This window comes from Cheilinus undulatus, linkage group 12, assembly GCF_018320785.1.
Source record: "Cheilinus undulatus linkage group 12, ASM1832078v1, whole genome shotgun sequence".
NCBI classification, from domain to species: Eukaryota; Metazoa; Chordata; class Actinopteri; order Labriformes; family Labridae; genus Cheilinus; species Cheilinus undulatus.
The window spans coordinates 50,559,991-50,581,159 of record NC_054876.1 but is presented as its reverse complement, the minus strand read 5'-3'; the positions used below and the strand labels follow the sequence as shown (position 1 = coordinate 50,581,159).

At 40.5% G+C, this 21,169-nt stretch overlaps 1 protein-coding gene across 3 annotated transcripts; it reads right to left on the bottom strand.

Annotated features, from left to right (window-relative positions):
• Positions 1–343: 343 nt before the first annotated feature.
• LOC121518356 lies at positions 344–18,476 on the bottom strand. Of its 3 annotated transcripts, none has more exons than XR_005992645.1 (5): positions 17,875–18,476; positions 9,160–9,365; positions 8,356–8,424; positions 3,381–3,952; positions 344–402 (listed from the first exon to the last, which is right to left on the bottom strand). XR_005992645.1 is itself a non-coding variant. In XM_041800607.1 (4 exons), exons 1-4 carry the CDS (start codon positions 18,340–18,342, stop codon positions 3,946–3,948), a joined length of 750 nt encoding a protein of 249 aa, XP_041656541.1. In that variant the 5' UTR covers positions 18,343–18,476; the 3' UTR covers positions 896–3,945. The 3 variants fall into 3 exon arrangements, 1 of the variants encoding a protein (XP_041656541.1); XR_005992646.1 differs by lacking the exon at positions 344–402 and having other exon boundaries at positions 896–3,461; positions 3,586–3,952; XM_041800607.1 differs by lacking the exon at positions 344–402 and having other exon boundaries at positions 896–3,952.
• Positions 18,477–21,169: the final 2,693 nt, after the last annotated feature.

Here is a 21,169-nt window from a genome sequence, read left to right as displayed (position 1 = left end):
GATCAGTCTTTAAAACACAAAGAGACATCTGTACCAGTGTTCCCAGTAACCAGAGCAGAACCTCGTGTCGCTCTTGTGAGCTGAGTAAGTGATATTATTATTACTTCATTTTCTGAATCCATTAATCAACCCATAAATTTGTGCATAACATTTCTTAGTACAGCAGGAAACGTGGAAACATTATTGGTAGGAAACACGTGACTGGCATTCCTCCATCTAGGTCACAGGTGTCAAACTCAAGGCCTGGGGGCCAAATCCGGCCCATGAAACAGTTAAATCCGGCCCACAAGATGATCTGATATTTCTGTTCTGTCCCATCAGTCTGAGGTCTGCAGAGTTACTCCAGTATAAAAATGTGAACTTATCCTGATGATTCAAGATTTCCTCTCTAAGTCATAAAATCTGAAAAAGTAAGGAGTAAAAATATTTAGATAAGAAGTCAGGAATGTGGGAAAAGAAATTAATGTGTGTTTTAATTTCACATTTTCAATTTAGCATCTCACAATTAGGACTCAAACTTAGGATTTTGACTTTTAATTTCATACTTTGAGCATTTCAGCTCATAATTTTGACTTCTCATATCAGATTTAGACCTTTAAGATTCATAATTCTAAATTTTAAGTCATATTTTGAACTTTCAAAACAATTATTTTGTATTTTACCTCATATTTTTAACTCCAATCCCATAGTTTGACCTTTTAGACTCACAATTAAAAATTCTGAATCATATGTTGACTTTTAATTTCATGATTACAAATTCAATTTCATATTTTGACCTTTTAAACTTGTGATTTTGACGTTCTTTCTAATATATCTGCCTTTATAAAAACAGTTTTTTTCCATTTCAATTTGATCTTTTAGAAGTAATAAATGTACTTTCATCAATGCTAGGTTTTTGTTTCATATTTTATTACCGGTGAAACAAGGTTGACAGTTTATGGTTAAAAACGTGACCCTGTTAGACCCTCAGGTTAGACCTGAATCCAGAATCCGGCCCCTGCTGTGACTGAGTCTGACACTCCTGCTCTGAAGCCTGAAAATATTCTCTCTTTATGCATGAGCTCATTTCTGCCTCTGAAATACTAAAACCCCACACATTTAACTTAATCTAACACAGCTAAGGTCAAAGTTCAGCTCCAGGAGAGTTCTGATATGAGAACGCTGATCCATGACTGTTACTAGTGATGCTAGCATGCTGACAAAGATGGCTGCTCAAAACCAGACAAAAAGACATGAAGAAGAACAAAACACAGGCTGTGATTTTGGCTCAGTTTAGTTTTCAAATGTAAAAAATAACAGCAGTGATCAAATTTAGACACGGTGGAGCCACAGACCCCCCAGTACCAAAACATGGATCAGTAAAAACCACTATATAGGATCATTATAAAAAAGAGCTCCCAGTATCGGGCACCCAGGACTGCAAAAACCCTGAGTCCAAAAAAGGTTGTGATGCTGTCTAAAATGTGGAAGAAGATGGTGATTTCTAGATCCTTCAACCATTTATTAGGCTGGACTCAGCACAAAGATATTTAATGGTCAAACTGATCATCTTCTTTGCTCTTTGGAAATATTCGCATATTCAGGGTCCAAACACTGACCTAGGGTCCAGGCACCGACCTAGAGTCCAAGCACCGACCTAGGGTCCAGGCACCGACCTAGAGTCCAAGCACCGACCTAGGGTCCAGGCACCGACCTAGAGTCCAAGCACCGACCTAGGGTCCAGGCACCGACCTAGAGTCCAGGCACCGACCTAGGGTCCAGGCACCGACCTAGAGTCCAAGCACCGACCTAGGGTCCAGGCACCGACCTAGAGTCCAGGCACCGACCTAGGGCCCAGGCACCGACCTAGGATCCAGGCACCGACCTAGGGTCCAGGCACCGACCTAGGGTCCAGGCACCGACCTAGGGTCCAGGCACCGACCTAGGGTCCAGGCACCGACCTAGAGTCCAGGCACCGACCTAGGGTCCAGGCACCGACCTAGGGCCCAGGCACCGACCTAGGGTCCAGGCACCGACCTAGGGTCCAGGCACCGACCTAGGGTCCAGGCACCGACCTAGGGTCCAGGCACCGACCTAGAGTCCAGGCACCGACCTAGGGTCCAGGCACCGACCTAGAGTCCAGGCACCGGCCTAGAGTCCAGGCACCGACCTAGGGTCCAGGCACCGACCTAGGGTCCAGGCACCGACCTAGGGTCCAGGCACCGACCTAGGGTCCAGGCACCGACCTAGGGTCCAAGCACCAACCTAGGGTCCAGGCACCGACCTAGGGTCAGTGTGGACTCTGTTGTATCTGTATGCATCATTTGTATTTGGGTGGAATCTTGGAGGTCCATCAAGCAGGGGCCCTACAGGGGCCCCAGAGGTGAGATAGTGGACTTGGCGGTGTGCATGAAAATTGGTACACATAAGTATCATGATTAGATGAAAAAAAAAAACGTCTCCTGGGGCCATCCTCTAAAATGTACAGGAAGTGCACTACAAATGGCTAAAGGTCACATGTTGGCGTTTTTGGATGATTATCAAGTTTCATATTTTCACAATCTACTCTGAGGGATTTTGTCCGATTGACTCTAGATTTTTTTTGCTCATACTAGACAACCTAGTGATATAAAGCTGAGGGAACTGTTTGTTTTTATCATAGGATGGGGCCATCACTGGAGCCCAATCTTTCAGAACTTTTTTGTACTTTTTTTCAGTGAAAATATTTCAGTAATACCTCATAAATTTTTAGTGCTTCTGTCCATCATCACCAAACTTCAGAGATGATCACACAATCCTGAGAACATTTATGTATCAATATCATTACGTTGTCACAGCGCCCCCTTCTGACAATGGAAGATTTCTTCCTCCAGAGTTTTTACATTTTCCCTTTAATTATTCAGCCCCTGCACACCATCCAGCCTAGGCTGACAATTTTTGGTCTGCATATGGGTCATCATCAGACCTACAAAAAAGCCTCTTGGACCCATGCCCAAATCCAAACAGGAAGTTGACCCGCTTCATTTCTATTTCAAAATGACTCTCTTCAATATGAGCTCAGAGGGCTATCTTTGGATAAATTCTACTAAAATAATGCATTTTATAAGGTGCCAAATGACTTAAACCTATTAAAATTTTAGTATACAATATTCTGTGATCTTCTGCTCTTTCTTGCAAAACAGCAGTATCACACTGAATGCGCCCACATGTAAACATCTCATCACAGCACCCCCTACTGGCATCAGGAAGTGACACAAATGGTGCATTTCTTCATTGCTGTAGTTAAAACAATCATTCTCAGATTTTGACAGAGAGGCCTCTAACGCCTCTATGGCCATTAAGGTTTGCTTCTTTTACAGCCAGTCAGTGAACTATCACCTGTTACCAATGAACCTACTTACCTGATGAACTTTCCAGGTGTTTTTGAGCATTCAGACCCTTTCACAGTCTTTCTTTTCCCTGTACCAACTTTATGGGATGTGCTTTTGGGCATCCAATTGAGAATGTGTATATATAAAAGAAAAACAAAAAAGATTCAGTTTGAACATGAAATATCTTGTCTTATTTCTTCAGTCAAATTTAGATTGAAAATGATTTGAAGATCACCGTGTTCTCTTTCAGAAAACCTGGGACATTGTGATTCGTGGTACACACTGTCCCCTGAAACAGGGTTGGTACCTTTGCTGCACTGGTATTGTAACAGTGACCAGTATAATCCCACTGATTTATGTGAGTGACATCCAAGTGTAAAAACCTTTTATTGTAGCAGTCTGAGTTCAGACTCATATCTATCTACGTGTTCTTTCTGATCTTAAGCTGTCTCTAGCTCATAAGGATAGTGGGGCCAAGGTTCCTCCACGAACTCTTCAGCCTCGTCATAACAATCAAAAGAGGAGTGGTCTGTGAGGACAGGTCTGACTTTGCTACAGAAGGTCAGATTTTCTCTCAGCCGCCGTCTACCAAAACTCAGCACCTGAAACAGAAAAGAGACGAGGATGATGAGTAGAGTCTCACACCCCTGACTATTAACTACTAATCTAGCCGAAAAAGAATGGACATAAGTGTTATTTAGTTATGCATATATTAGTTTATTCTGTTTCAAATATAGTAGTTTATGTAGGTCTACAAGTTCATTGTTTGTGCTGCTGCACAGGATGGCAGAGTAGAGGTCAGACAGATGGCAGGTGAAACATGCACAGGTGGACAGCATGCTGCTCAAAGATATCAGCAGGTAGGAGCTGCAGAGAGGTGTGTAGCAGAAGCAGAGGCAGAGCAGATCAGAGGAGACATCAGAGACGCCATCGGTCAGTTATTTGGTTTTATGTAATCAATGAAAGCAAATTAACTGATGTTTGTTAAAGTAATCAAAAATGACCTTTATGTACCTGGAAAAAGATACTGTAAAGTTTAAGTTGAGTCTCACTTTCTAAAATGAGTGACACAAAATATTGAACTTTTTCATCATTTTCTATTTTTTTTTTTTAGATGTACCAGTATATGAACTGTATATATCAGTCTATATCAGCTATAAAATCAGTCTATATCAGCTGTAAATATCAGTCTATATCAGCTATAAAATCAGTCTATATCAGCTGTAAATATCAGTCTATATCAGCTGTTAATATCAGTCTATATCAGCTATTAATATCAGTCTATATCAGCTGTTAATATCAGTCTATATCAGCTGTTTATATCAGTCTATATCAGCTATTAATATCAGTCTATATCAGCTGTTAATATCAGTCTATATCAGCTGTTTATATCAGTCTATATCAGCTATTAATATCAGTCTATATCAGCTGTTAATATCAGTCTATATCAGCTATTAATATCAGTCTATATCAGCTGTTAATATCAGTCTATATCAGCTGTTTATATCAGTCTATATCAGCTATTAATATCAGTCTATATCAGCTGTTAATATCAGTCTATATCAGCTGTTTATATCAGTCTATATCAGCTATTAATATCAGTCTATATCAGCTGTTAATATCAGTCTATGTCAGCTGTAAATATCAGTCTATATCAGCTGTAAATATCAGTCTATATCAGCTGTTAATATCAGTCTATATCAGCTATTAATATCAGTCTATATCAGCTGTTAATATCAGTCTATATCAGCTGTTTATATCAGTCTATATCAGCTATTAATATCAGTCTATATCAGCTGTTAATATCAGTCTATATCAGCTGTTTATATCAGTCTATATCAGCTATTAATATCAGTCTATATCAGCTGTTAATATCAGTCTATATCAGCTATTAATATCAGTCTATATCAGCTGTTAATATCAGTCTATATCAGCTGTTTATATCAGTCTATATCAGCTATTAATATCAGTCTATATCAGCTGTTAATATCAGTCTATATCAGCTGTTTATATCAGTCTATATCAGCTATTAATATCAGTCTATATCAGCTGTTAATATCAGTCTATGTCAGCTGTAAATATCAGTCTATATCAGCTGTAAATATCAGTCTATATCAGCTGTAAATATCAGTCTATATCAGCTGTTAATATCAGTCTATATCAGCTGTTAATATCAGTCTATATCAGCTGTAAATATCAGTCTATATCAGCTGTTAATATCAGTCTATATCAGCTGTAAATATCAGTCTATATCAGCTGTTAATATCAGTCTATATCAGCTGTTAATATCAGTCTATATCAGCTGTAAATATCAGTCTATATCAGCTGTTAATATCAGTCTATATCGGCGACAAAATCAGTCTATATCAGCTGTTAATATCAGTCTATATCAGCTATTAATATCAGTCTATATCAGCTGTTAATATCAGTCTATATCAGCTGTAAATATCAGTCTATATCAGCTGTAAATATCAGTCTATATCAGCTGTAAATATCAGTCTATATCAGCTGTAAATATCAGTCTATATCAGCTGTTTATATCAGTCTATATCAGCTATTAATATCAGTCTATATCAGCTGTTAATATCAGTCTATGTCAGCTGTAAATATCAGTCTATATCAGTTGTTAATATCAGTCTATATCAGCTGTAAATATCAGTCTATATCAGCTGTAAATATCAGTCTATATCAGCTGTTTATATCAGTCTATATCAGCTATTAATATCAGTCTATATCAGCTGTTTATATCAGTCTATATCAGCTGTAAATATCAGTCTATATTAGCTGTTAATATCAGTCTATTTCAGCTGTAATTATCAGTCTATATCAGCTGTTAATATCAGTCTATATCAGCTGTTAATATCAGTCTATATCAGCTGTAATTATCAGTCTATATCAGCTGTTAATATCAGTCTATGTCAGCTGTAATTATCAGTCTATATCAGCTGTTAATATCAGTCTATGTCAGCTGTAAATATCAGTCTATATCAGCTGTAAATATCAGTCTATATCAGCTGTTTATATCAGTCTATATCAGCTATTAATATCAGTCTATTTCAGCTGTTTATATCAGTCTATATCAGCTGTAAATATCAGTCTATATTAGCTGTTAATATCAGTCTATTTCAGCTGTAATTATCAGTCTATATCAGCTGTTAATATCAGTCTATATCAGCTGTTAATATCAGTCTATATCAGCTGTAAATATCAGTCTATATCAGCTGTTAATATCAGTCTATATCGGCGACAAAATCAGTCTATATCAGCTGTTAATATCAGTCTATATCAGCTATTAATATCAGTCTATATCAGCTGTAAATATCAGTCTATGTCAGCTGTAAATATCAGTCTATATCGGCGACAAAATCAGTCTATATCAGCTGTTAATATCAGTCTATATCAGCTGTAAATATCAGTCTATATCAGCTGTAAATATCAGTCTATATCAGCTGTAAATATTAGTCTATATCAGCTGTAAATATCAGTCTATATCAGCTGTTAATATCAGTCTATATCAGCTGTAAATATCAGTCTATATCGGCGACAGAATCAGTCTATATCAGCTGTTAATATCAGTCTATATCAGCTGTTAATATCAGTCTATATCAGCTGTTAATATCAGTCTATATCAGCTGTAAATATCAGTCTATATCAGCTGTTAATATCAGTCTATATCGGCTGTAAATATCAGTCTATATCAGCTGTAAATATCAGTCTATATCAGCTGTTAATATCAGTCTATATCAGCTGTTAATATCAGTCTATATCAGCTGTAAATATCAGTCTATATCGGCGACAAAATCAGTCTATATCAGCTGTTAATATCAGTCTATATCAGCTATTAATATCAGTCTATATCAGCTGTTAATATCAGTCTATATCAGCTGTTAATATCAGTCTATATCAGCTGTAAATATCAGTCTATATCAGCTGTAAATATCAGTCTATATCAGCTGTTAATATCAGTCTATATCAGCTGTTAATATCAGTCTATATCAGCTGTAAATATCAGTCTATATCAGCTGTAAATATCAGTCTATATCAGCTGTAAATATCAGTCTATATCAGCTGTTAATATCAGTCTATATCAGCTGTTAATATCAGTCTATATCAGCTGTTAATATCAGTCTATATCGGCGACAAAATCAGTCTATATCAGCTGTTAATATCAGTCTATATCAGCTGTAAATATCAGTCTATATCAGCTGTAAATATCAGTCTATATCAGCTGTAAATATCAGTCTATATCAGCTGTTAATATCAGTCTATATCAGCTGTAAATATCAGTCTATATCAGCTGTAAATATCAGTCTATATCAGCTGTTAATATCAGTCTATATCAGCTGTTAATATCAGTCTATATCAGCTGTTAATATCAGTCTATATCAGCTGTAAATATCAGTCTATATCAGCTGTTAATATCAGTCTATATCAGCTGTTAATATCAGTCTATATCAGCTGTTAATATCAGTCTATATCAGCTGTAAATATCAGTCTATATCAGCTGTAGATATTGGCCTATATTAGCTGTTAAAATTAGCCTATATTAGTTGTTAAACGTTATTGTTGTAAATGAATGTATATTTTGTCTAGTTGTATTTGTGTAGTTGAGTGTTAGCTACTAAGCTACATGCTAATGTTGATTGCTATCTTTATCTGTGATTAAATAACACAAACTTTAGACACCCCATTCATACAGTAATATTCTGGTCGATGAGGAAAGTGAATTCATATAAAAAAAATGGCCCCATCACTAAGATTCTTGTGGCTGGACTACCTTAAATCTGGACCCAGTCCTGTCAGAGTGTGGGAGGTGAACTATGACCTTTCTAAGAAGCTCAGGAAGCACATAAAGGAATAAATATTTTTTTTGTGTCTTATATATTGTTTATTACCCTCAGGATTAGCAGAAGAAAAAAAAAGAACAGTACTGGAGCTTAAAACATGCAGTGAAGGTTCCTGATTCCCCACATGGAAGGCGATGGCGACATTGTCCCAGACATACCACTCTGGGGTCCAAGGGAGGGTTCTCGCTCTCATCTGCTGTAGATCATTTCTGTAGATCAATTCATTCCTGAAAAGTACAGAAAAATAAAGCAGATCAACCCTGGTACTGTGGTTCATTTATAGAAGCTGAATTCAGCGATGGTGGATAAGAAAAACACAAAGGCCACATAATGTGGTCTGAGGGCCACATCACAGACTCTGAGGACCACATCACAAACTCTGAGGACCACATCACAAACTCTGAGGACCACATCACTGACTCTGAGGACCACATCACAGACTCTGAGGACCACATCACAGACTCTGAGGACCACATCACAGACTCTGAGGGCCACATCACAGACTCTGAGGACCACATCACAGACTCTGAGGACCACATCACAGACTCTGAGGACCACATCACAGACTCTGAGGACCACATCACAGACTCTGAGGACCACATTCCTGGTCTGAGGACCACATCACAGACTCTGAGGGCCACATCACAGACTCTGAGGACCACATCACAGACTCTGTTGAGAACATTTCCACCACACTCGACTGATATGAAAACACACTTTGCAATAAACAAAAGGGGGACAATAGCAGAGCCCAGAGGGACGCCACAACTCAGCAAGACCACTGAGGAAAAAACAGGAGAAAATGTCAATTTTAAAAACTTTTTCTGTTACTTGTTTGTTCTTTTCATGGTTTCTGATGATTTCTTTGTTTCTATTAAATTCACAAAAACGGAACCTGCGACATTCAAAGATTCCAGCGTTCACTTCCTGTGAGCGGTTCACTTCCTGTGAGCGGTTCTTACCAGTGCATCTTACACATCGCCTCAGGCCTCCACAGGAAGTAGCCGTCTCTGTAACAGCAGACTGCGCCTGGGTGGTCTGTCAGTAATGGGTACCGTTTGGACCACTCCTGATTGGCTGGGCTGTGGACCAGCACGACGTACATCACTTCCTGTTTGTAGAGGACGGTCTCCATCACCCGCATGACGGGCTCAGCTCCTCCGCAAAACTGGAGACAGAAAAAAGTGCATGACTGTCAGTGTCAAAGCATCAGTGCTGTTAATGACCATTAATCACTGAATTTATAGATTGAATTGAAAATGATCTCCCTTTGTTATCACAGTTTGAAATTTTCCCTTTCTTGCTTTCAAAATAATTTTTGGTTTCATTTTGGATCTTTTCCTGTCTTAATCTGCGGGTCATTGACTTCCTATTTGGATGCACACCTGCTTTTATTTTGAAAGAAAATAAGGTTCAAAGGTTTAACAGGAACTTAACCACAGAAAAATGAGTTTGTGATGGATTGTAAAGGACATAAGTGAACCGTAAAAAGGTTCAGATGTCTTCTGGCCTGTCCTCTGAACTGGGAAGGGCCACAGGCCAGATTGGATCACGGGTCACCGTTAATGGGGTGCACCATAAACCACTAGGCCAGGGTAAAGGACACATTAAGGAGCAGAGTTGGGCTGATGTTCCATCACTGTGGCTGCAGGGAGACGCTGATGTGCCTTAACCAAAGTGTGTTAAAGGGGAAGGTTTTACCTGTTTCTTGTAGGCGTTCAGCACCTTCTCCAGGGGGAAGGTGAAGCGGTACGAGCCCAGTCTGGAGCTGCTGTGGAAGGCCGGGGGGGTGGCGAACCTGTGCAGGAAGCGCCACTGCCTTCGTCTCTGCTTCCAGGTCCAGTAAGGGTAGGTGGTCTCCAAGAGCCTCCTCTCAGCTGAGGCTATCTCCTCTGGACCCACATCCAGACTCCACCACAGGAAGCCATCACCCCAGGGATTCATGAAGCCTCTCTCGTTCCAAATGCCCCATAACCCATCCTGGTCTGTGTCATGTCCCAGACCACACACATAAAACTCAGGCCGAGGGTAGTTCGGGATGTTTTTTCTGTAGAGATATTAACTATAAACTCTACTGGCTCTGGCTGCATCTCTCAGCTGGTCCAGCTTCAGATGGCGACCTTTGACAGCATGATATTTGAATCCTCTCCTATTCCAGTGAGTCTCCATGATCAGACAGCCGATGATTTAAAGTGTTGAAGATTAAAAGAGGAAGAGAACTTTCCGCTCTCTGAGATCAAACTGCGATAGAAAGATAAGACCCTCCTACTTCCTCATTCCAAGGCAGTGACGTCATAAAGTTTTACTCCTCTTCTTGTCTCTCTCTCTGCATCTGTTGGTTTTGTTTTTATCCTTTTTTCTTATTAAAGTGTGTTGATCCTGGACATGTCTTTATGTGAAATATAAATGACATGGAACTCTTCAGATATGTCCAACGTCTGTGTTAAAGAGCAGGTTTGTTTAGTTCAAGGCCGTATATCAGTGAACTCATAGATAACAGCACACTGAGTGCTGGCTGAGGCCTGCTGGAGCCGCCACACAGAAGATAAGAACGCTCCACATACAAAAGATCCACTGAAAAGGGACTCAAGTTTTGGTTTTAGTTTGAGCTGAAGGTCCACCAGCAGACACAAGAAAAACCCAACAACCTAAACACGCACGGGAACATAAGCAAGGAAGAAGAAGCAGCCAACTTTGGCCCCTGATTATGGCCCTGCTAACCTTGCAAAGCAGTGGCGAATCCATCTTCAAAGCTCCCGTCTGAACCGTTTGGGCCCGGTTAGAAAGTGACAGGACCAATCAGGGTCGAGGGCGCAGCGGAGTCGTGAAGTTTGCAAGCAGCAACAAGAGACCGGTGCAATTATGGCAGAAGAGATCAGCATGGATGCTGCTAAAGCGCCAGTTTATCAGAACTTGACGACATTTCTTGGTTAAAAGAAGAACAAAGAACAGCAGTGAGTTGTTTTCAGAAACGACAAAAGTCGTGTACTGACATGTCTACAGTCGCCATGGTTACTGTTATTCCTCAGTGGCGGCTACGTCACCAGTGTTAATTTTGCCAGCTATTATTATTTTTAGTCTTAGTTTTAGTCTTTAAATGAAATGCATTTTAGTTTTAGTCTAGATTTAGTCGACGAAAACTCAAAACATTTTAGTCTGGTTTTAGTCGTCACAGATCTATTTTTGTTAGTCTCAGTCTAGTTTTAGTCATCACAGATCTATTTTTGTTAGTCTCAGTCTAGTTTTAGTCATCACAGATCTATTTTTGTTAGTCTCAGTCTAGTTTCAGTCATCACAGATCTATTTTTGTTAGTCTCAGTCTAGTTTTAGTCATCACAGATCTATTTTTGTTAGTCTCAGTCTAGTTTTAGTCATCACAGATCTATTTTTGTTAGTCTCAGTCTAGTTTTAGTCATCACAGATCTATGATTGTTAGTCCCAGTCTAGTTTTAGTCATCACAGATCTATTTTTGTTAGTCTCAGTCTAGTTTTAGTCATCACAGATCTATGATTGTTAGTCCCAGTCTAGTTTTAGTCATCACAGATCTATTTTTGTTAGTCTCAGTCTAGTTTTAGTCATCACAGATCTATTTTTGTTAGTCTCAGTCTAGTTTTAGTCATCACAGATCTATTTTTGTTAGTCTCAGTCTAGTTTTAGTCATCACAGATCTATTTTTGTTAGTCTCAGTCTAGTTTCAGTCATCACAGATCTATGATTGTTAGTCCCAGTCTAGTTTTAGTCATCACAGATCTATTTTTGTTAGTCTCAGTCTAGTTTTAGTCATCACAGATCTATGATTGTTAGTCCCAGTCTAGTTTTAGTCATCACAGATCTATTTTTGTTAGTCTCAGTCTAGTTTTAGTCATCACAGATCTATTTTTGTTAGTCTCAGTCTAGTTTTAGTCATCACAGATCTATTTTTGTTAGTCTCAGTCTAGTTTTAGTCATCACAGATCTATGATTGTTAGTCTCAGTCTAGTTTTAGTCATCACAGATCTATGATTGTTAGTCTCAGTCTAGTTTTAGTCATCACAGATCTATTTTTGTTAGTCTTAGTCTAGTTTTAGTCATCACAGATCTATTTTTGTTAGTCTCAGTCTAGTTTTAGTCATCACAGATCTATTTTTGTTAGTCTTAGTCTAGTTTTAGTCATCACAGATCTATTTTTGTTAGTCTTAGTCTAGTTTTAGTCATCACAGATCTATTTTTGTTAGTCTCAGTCTAGTTTCAGTCATCACAGATCTATTTTTGTTAGTCCCAGTCTAGTTTTAGTCATCACAGATCTATGATTGTTAGTCTCAGTCTAGTTTTAGTCATCACAGATCTATTTTTGTTAGTCTTAGTCTAGTTTTAGTCATCACAGATCTATTTTTGTTAGTTTTGAAAAAGGAAAAGTACCTTTTGAAAAAAAGGTTGTCGATGAATCGTTTTCGTCATAGTTTTAGTCGATGAAATTAGAATAGAAAAGAATAGAATAGAATAGAATAATTCTTTATTGTCCATCGAGGCGGAAAATTGTCCTTGGCTCACCAGCACAGGAGACTGACAGCACTAAAATACAAACACTGTCATTCATAAAGATACAATATACACAATAATATAACATAATAGACACAGTAAAAACAGAGGTAAGATGTAGTCAAAATAGGAACACAAGTAGAGGTAAAATGGGATCGAGTAAAATAACTCAAACATAGAGGTCGAGCAGTTCAGGTCATACGTGTGGATTGGTGACTTTGTCGAATTCAAGATGGCGATGGCATTTGGTACAAAGGGTTTTTGAAAGGACCTTTGGCCAGAGGAGCTCTGTAGCGCCTCCCAGACTTCAGAAGCTCAAACCGACAGGACAGAGGAACAGAGCTGTCTGCCAGGATTCTCCCAGCTTTCCTCCTCGTCCTGTCAGTGTAAATGTGGGCCAGAGGCTTCTGGGGTTTTCCCACAATTTTACCAGCTGTTTTCACAATTCTGTTTAGCTTGACCTTAGCTTGACCTTACACTTGCAGCTCAAGTGATCAAACCAGGCACAGAGATGAAATGTTAGCCCTCGCTCCCGTGTAGTCTTTATCTCCATCTGTCCTTGTTTTTCCATAAAACGGACGTGCAGAAAGGTGTTCATAAAGTACTCATTTTTCAACATTTTTTTTTTTACTTTCACTGCTTCAGATCTCTTCAACAGCTTCAACCCTGATCACTAAAAAAAGAAATTAAAAAATTTAATGTTACACGCTTTTTATGCCAGTTATTGTCCACCATGTCACCGCTACTTTTTATAGTAAAAACACAAAAACACCATTATTCCCATATAAAATGATCTAGAAAAAAAAATCTTTTTTCAATAAATAGAGTCTGGGCCATGCCAATGATGAGTAGTAAAATTGATTTTGATGCATCAAAATTTTTTCTGTAGTGCCAAATTTCATATTTTAGCTCCATCTGTCCTTGTTTGTCCAGAAAACGGACATGCAGAAAGATGTTAATAAAATACTAATTTTTCTTATTTTTAAACTTTCACTGCTTCAGATCTCTTCAACAACTTCAACCCTGACCACTAAAAAATAAAAAAAATTAAAAATTCAAAGTTACACCCTTTTTATGCCAGTTATTGTCCACTATGCCTCTGACTGTGATTCAGTGAGATAGCGTCCATGCTAAACAGATGAGTCTATCAGAGCCAAAAACACGCCAGTGTTACCCTCCTTTTCTCAGCCTCCTCCTCTACCAAATCATATGAGAGTGAATGCATTTGTTCATGTTAGGTTTATTTTATGTACAGACATAAAGAATCAGAGGAAATATGTAGGATATGAATCACCAACACGAGCATTTCCACCTCTAACCAAAATGTGACCACAAATATGCCACTCACCTGCAGATATAAATGTACTGCATATTTGAGATATGACATATTCTCTCCTATTGATGGAAAGGACCTGTGCATCCTCATGCATGTCCATCCACTTGCTATGAAGTGAGGGTAAAGTTGAAATTGTCCAAATGTCCCCCTTTCTTAGTCTCAGACTGCAGAACTCAGAGGTAACATTTTTGACTGTAAACACTCCACTTACGGCCTGTCCATCTGTAAACATAGACGCAGATTCACACCCGAGCACACACGTAGGAGCACACACACTTTTCCTTACACATGTAGCCCACTCTCAGACATCCATATCTAGTGGCACCAATCGTTTCATTTAAGTCTGATGGTGTTTAGTGGGTGAAATAGCGCTTCAAACAGTCTGGGTCCTTTGAAGGTAAACCATGTCTGTGCTACCAAAGGGATTAAAATAATGGGCTTGCACAATCTGCTGGATCACTGTTGAATGGTGAAATTTAGATCCCTGGAGATCGACTGCAATTAAACAGTTTTTATATGTTGGTTTTGTGCCATAGACACACAGTCAAAAAAACTGTTTGTAATGGAAGTCTATTGTCTGATTTCAGACAAACAAGGATGGATGGAGCTATTTCACATCAATCGAGTTCTATGGACAACACGTCTTTTTTTTTTAAATGAAGAAAAATAATAACTCTGGCCAAATTTGATGCTTTAATCTATAAATATGTGACTATCAACTCAAAAAAAATGATGATAAAAATGATGAATGTCCTCAAAACGGACATAGTAGGATCCGAGGGTTAAGACACTCTCGATATGTGCAGAATTCACAAGCTCTAAAATCTGCGGATCAACACTGTATGTCACGTGTTTTGTTGCTCTGATTGGCCCGTAAAGACGTGACAGACAGAACATTCATCCAATCACCCTCCGAGTTTTTTTCAGAGCCTCTGCCCTGTCCCATACGCTGTCTATGAGAGCTTTACGTCCATCAGGTCAGGTTATGGCCCTGGCCTTTGAGGAACAAAAAAGTCTTGGCCATTTCCACCAATGGCATGTGTTCTTACTACGTGCCTGAGATGAAGTTGCGGGGGAAAAATGTCAGGCTTCCTGTTGGTTTGACAACATGGGTCTGGAGGGCCTGAAGAGATTCTTATGATTTTTTAAAATCCTAAGTCAGACCTGCTGCAAGGCCTGAATTTTTGAAATATTGAAGGTGGCACCACTGAGCTATTAAGCCCTAAAAACCCTACTTCCTGTTTTATGGCGTTCACTTCATTGCCATGGTGACAGGATTAGAGGCAGGAGATCATGATATGGCATAGATCTTGGGATGTTCCATTCAATTTTTTGAGGAAGATTTTACCAACCATGTAGGCAAAATCACAACCAAATAAATCCCTGCCTGCCGTCAGCAGGGGGCGCTGTGACAGAATGAAACATAAATGATCTGAATGCGTCCCGGCTGGGAGTCTGATCATGACTGTGAAGTTTGGTGATGACTGGCATCAGCGCTGTGGAGTTATAATGAATTATGTGTTTGGCACAGTGCCAACATTCGCCATCCATCTTCGGCGCCATGTTGTTGCTCCGCCCTATGGTGAAAACTCAAACTTTGAATAGCTAACAATCTCCCAGTTATCTAAAATGAGTTTAACATTTCTGGAGTCAATCAGATGAAATCCCTCAGAGGAGATCATCCAGATGTGATGATTGTAAATCGGCCTAAAAAAGCCAAAATTCAAACTTTACCCTTTATTATTTCACTTCCTGTACATTCTTTAAAAAGACAGTATATTAGTTTTTAATTTGTCTGATACATATGACATGATACATATATGTGCTGACGTTCATGCATGTAGTTCAATGATCCTTACAAATGATGACACATTTGTAAGGATCATGCATTTGTGGGATGAGCAGCAGAGCTGAGTATGTGGGTTGCGCCCATGAAAAATGTGCCAAATCTTCTCTGCCAATGCCAAACAGCTGATTCTGCTGTTGCTATTGACTCTTGTTTTGAGCTTCTGGTACCTCCAGGTGCTCCAATCAGGTGTCTGATTGGCAGCACCTGTGAGCGTGGGCGGGGCTTCAGTGGTCAGTAGATGTCTGCTTCAAGAATCGCCATGCCACGCTTGACTGATCTGGATAGGGCCCGTCAGTTGGGCAACTTCAGTCTGGTGTTGCTCTAAACCAAGCTGCAGCATTGTTTGGAGTGAACCCTAGTACCATCTCCAGACTGAAGACCATGTCCCATCTAACGGAGAATGTCAGAGACAGGCCGCCAAGTGGGCGTCCCAAGAAGACCACACCCCAAGAATACTGTTTTCTCTCCCTGTCAGCAAGAACTCTATCCTCCAAGATGACAACACTCGCCCCCACAGAGCGGGGTTTATCAGAGACTACCTCCAGAATCTGGGAGTGGAGAGGATGGAATGGCCTGCCAGCAGTCCTGACCTTTAACCCCATTGAACTCTTGTGGGATCAGCTTGGGCGTGCTGTTGGTGCCAGAGTGACCAACACAACCACGTTGGCTGACTGGAGACTAATGCTGGTGGAAGAATGGGATGCCATCCCACAGCAGTGTGTGACCAGGCTGGTGACCAGCATGAGGGGGAGGAGCCAGGCTGGTGACCAGCATGAGGGGGAGGAGCCAGGCTGGTGACCAGCATGAGGAGGAGGAGCCAGGCTGTTGTGGCTGTGATTGGCTCTTCTACTGAGGCTTCTGTTTGTTAAATGAATAAATTGTTAAATTTTCAATCTGTCTTGCTTATTCAAACTTCAATAATCCAATCACCAAACACCAAACAAGAGTCAACAGCAGAATCAGCTGTTTGGCATTGGCAGAGAAGATTTGGTACATTTTTCATGGGTGCACATAGCCACAACCCAAAATGATAGGTGTGAAACCTCCCCTAAACCATTGTCCGGACCAAACAGCCAGACCTATATATATATATATATATATATATATATATATATATATATATATAACAACAATAACAACATGGGATCAAGCCATGATAACTAATGTTGCTATGTTAGCAAAGATGCTAACAACAACACAGGATCAAGCCATGATAACTGATGTTGCTAATGTTAGCAAAGATGCTAACAACAACACAGGATCAAGCCATGATAGCTAATGTTGCTAATGTTAGCAAAGATGCTAACAACAACACAGGATCAAGCCATGATAACTGATGTTGCTAATGTTAGCAAAGATGCTAACAACAACACAGGATCAGGCCATGATAACTGATGTTGCTAATGTTAGCAAAGATGCTAACAACAACACAGGATCAAGCCATGATAGCTAATGTTGCTAATGCTAGCAAAGACACTAACAACAACATGTTAGCATGGATAAAGCCATAATGCCATACTACACCAGTGCAGTCCAGTTGACCTGATGTCTCCCTAAAATAACAACATCTCAGCTAACTAATGTGACTGTAGACCATCGCTGACAACAAGGGGCTTCAAGACATCATCCGGGTCTCCTCTGATGACCCCTACCACAGAACACCTAGGAGAACTACAGTCACAAGAATCTGTTAATTGTATGACAGATAAAAAGACAACTAAACTGTAGCAGCTGGGCCGAGCTACATTTATTACACTGAGGAAAGACTGCTGGACATCAGTCAGCTACTTCAGCTACCTCGGGGTAACAGCACACCTGATCATTACCTTTACAGCACAACTTAATTTCTACCTGATGTGTTTGTCTGCTGGGCTCTACTGCAGTTTATAAATATTATTGCTTTGTTTACATTTTACTGAGTGTCCCAACTTTTCTAGAATCAACCTTGTAGGTTTAATTGAGAGGGGGGTTACCTGCTCCTTGTAGGCTCTCATCAGCTCCTCCAGGGTTAGGGTGAAGCGGTATGATCCCAGTCTGGAGCTGCTCAGGAAGGCCGGGGAGGAGGCGAACTCAGACAGGAAGCTCTGCTGATTCTGGATCTGCTCCTCAGTCTGGTCTGGGTAGGTGGTCTCCAGGAGTCTCCTCTCAGCTGAGACTATCTCCTCTGGACCCACGTCCAGACTCCACCACAAAAAGTCCTTTCCCCAGAAATTCATGAAGCCCTTCTTCTTCCTGATTCCCTCTAATCCATCTCCATGAGTGTCATGTCTCAGACGACACACATGAAACTCAGGACGGGGGTAGTCCGGGATGTTTTCTTTGTAGAGGTAGTTATTATCAACTCCACTGGCTCTGGCTGCTTCCTTCAGCTCATTCAGCTTCAGATGGCGACCTTTGACAGCACGATATTTATATCGTCTCCTATTCCAGTGAGTCTCCATGATCAGACAGCTGATGTAATTAAAGAGAGGGTGAAAAATGTCCTGTTGACTGGAGGGAGCTCTCAGCTGTCTGTAAAGCTCTCAGCTGTCTGTAAAGCTCTCAGCTGTCTGTAAAGCTCTCAGCTGTCTGTAAAGCTCTCAGCTGTCATGCTCCTAACAGCGGTCAGAAGTCCTTTCCCCAGAAATTCATGAAGCCCTTCTTCTTCCTGATTCCCTCTAATCCATCTCCATGAGTGTCATGTCTCAGACGACACACATGAAACTCAGGACGGGGGTAGTCCGGGATGTTTTCTTTGTAGAGGTAGTTATTATCAACTCCACTGGCTCTGGCTGCTTCCTTCAGCTCATTCAGCTTCAGATGGCGACCTTTGACAGCATGATATTTATATCGTCTCCTATTCCAGTGAGTCTCCATGATCAGACAGCTGATGTAATTAAAGAGAGGGTGAAAAATGTCCTGTTGACTGGAGGGAGCTCTCAGCTGTCTGTAAAGCTCTCAGCTGTCTGTAAAGCTCTCAGCTGTCTGTAAAGCTCTCAGCTGTCTGTAAAGCTCTCAGCTGTCTGTAAAGCTCTCAGCTGTCTGTAAAGCTCTCAGCTGTCATGCTCCTAACAGCGGTCAGAGTCCACTGTGAGTAAAGAAATAAAAGCCACTCCTCTACTTCACCCTCTCTCACTTCCTCCCTCTCTGCTCCAGGAGTGTTTGTTTCAAATCAGTTCCTGTGTGAATCCGGTCTTTGGTATCAGAAATAAACTAAAAATGACAGGAAACTTCAGAGATATACGATGTGTTTAAAGAGGAAGGTCAGGCTTTGGTTTTGTACGAGGCATCATAAAAAAATCAGAAACAGAAAAGAACAGCTGCTGACAAACGAACTTTAGTCAAGTCCAAACTACCATTCAGGGTCCCGATCTCAATAAAAGTATATCAGACTGACCTCAGTGATAACATGGCGCCTATTAAGGTGATAGCTTTAAGAATTAGTTCCTGTTCCTGTTAATGCTCTGAGACTGAGAATGTGGCCTTCAGAGTCAGTGATGTGGTCCTCAGAGTCTGTGATGTGGTCCTCAGAGTCTGTGATGTGGTCCTCAGAGTCTGTGATGTGGTCCTCAGAGTCAGTGATGTGGTCCTCAGAGTCAGTGATGTGGTCCTCAGAGTCTGTGATGTGGTCCTCAGAGTCTGTGATGTGGTCCTCAGAGTCTGTGATGTGGTCCTCAGAGTCTGTGATGTGGTCCTCAGAGTCAGTGATGTGGTCCTCAGAGTCTGTGATGTGGTCCTCAGAGTCAGTGATGTGGTCCTCAGAGTCTGTGATGTGGTCCTCAGAGTCAGTGATGTGGTCCTCAGAGTCAGTGATGTGGTCCTCAGAGTCTGTGATGTGGACCTCAGAGTCTGTGATGTGGTCCTCAGAGTCAGTGATGTGGTCCTCAGAGTCAGTGATGTGGTCCTCAGAGTCAGTGATGTGGTCCTCAGAGTCAGTGATGTGGTCCTCAGAGTCAGTGATGTGGTCCTCAGAGTCAGTGATGTGGTCCTCAGAGTAAGTGATGTGGTCCTCAGAGTCTGTGATGTGGTCCTCAGAGTCTGTGATGTGGTCCTCAGAGTCTGTGATGTGGTCCTCAGAGTCTGTGATGTGGTCCTCAGAGTCTGTGATGTGGTCCTCAGAGTCTGTGATGTGGTCCTCAGAGTAAGTGATGTGGTCCTCAGAGTCTGTGATGTGGTCCTCAGAGTCTGTGATGTGGTCCTCAGAGTCTGTGATGTGGTCCTCAGAGTCATTTGGTAACAGAAACTTCAGAAAATCAAGAGTATCATTAGCATGTCTGCCCTGCTAGGGTGCAGAGACGCTGTTTGACTGTTGTGTGGTGCGTTCAAGAACATTACGTTTTAATGAAGACTTTAGGAAAAGCCTAAGACAGGGTTTATTGAATCCCCCGATGTAAAACATCGACTTAAACTATTGAATCTGAGGTGGGGCTCTGTTTGTTCCTGACCTTTACTCTCAGAACCTCATTCCTCTTCACAGCCCAGCTGATCTCGCTGTAGTCTGCTTGTGAACATTCACTTCCTCGCTCTTGGGGCCCCTGGTTGCTACGGGGCCCTAAGCAGCCACTTATGTCGCTCTGCTGAGCATGCTCAGAACAGGTCTAGTAATGCCCAGCTGTTCGGGGGTTAGCTCTTCTCTGATCCGGCTCTGACTGATTTTGTTACCAACATTTTAGTTGCGTCGCGACAGTTCGACTTTTTCTAACTGAATGTACGACCTCAGTTCCCAAAAAGTTTGGTTTCTGTGAAAAATGTAAATAAAAAAAGATTGTCAAATGTCATAAACCCTTATTTTATTCACAATAGAACATAAACAACATCTCAGGAGTTAAACTGGGACATTTTAGCATTAAATGAAAATTTTAGCCCATCTTTGATTTACTGTGGTAAAGTTTGGCCTTCTACATGTTTGATCTCCTTTTTATCACTTTTTCCAGCCGGCTTTGTGACTTTTCGGCCACTCTTTGCTCATTTTACCTCTGACCACCTGTTTTTTTTACTCTTTTTGTTGTTTTTGCTTTGTTTGTCCCGTTTTTGAACTTTGACTCTTTTTTTTAACCACTTACTTTTTCAGCCAATTTTGTGTCTTTTTGCCCATTTGAGCCTCTTAAACCATTTTTGCCACATTTAACCCCATTTTTGACACTTTATGACCCTTTCACCTCAGAGTCTGTGAGTTCAGCAGCCAATTTTTTGACTTTGCAGCCATTTTATGCCCACTTTTCCTCTTTTCAACCCATTTTTCACTCTTTTCAGTCTTTTTTTTTTTTTTTTTAATACAATTTTGTGACA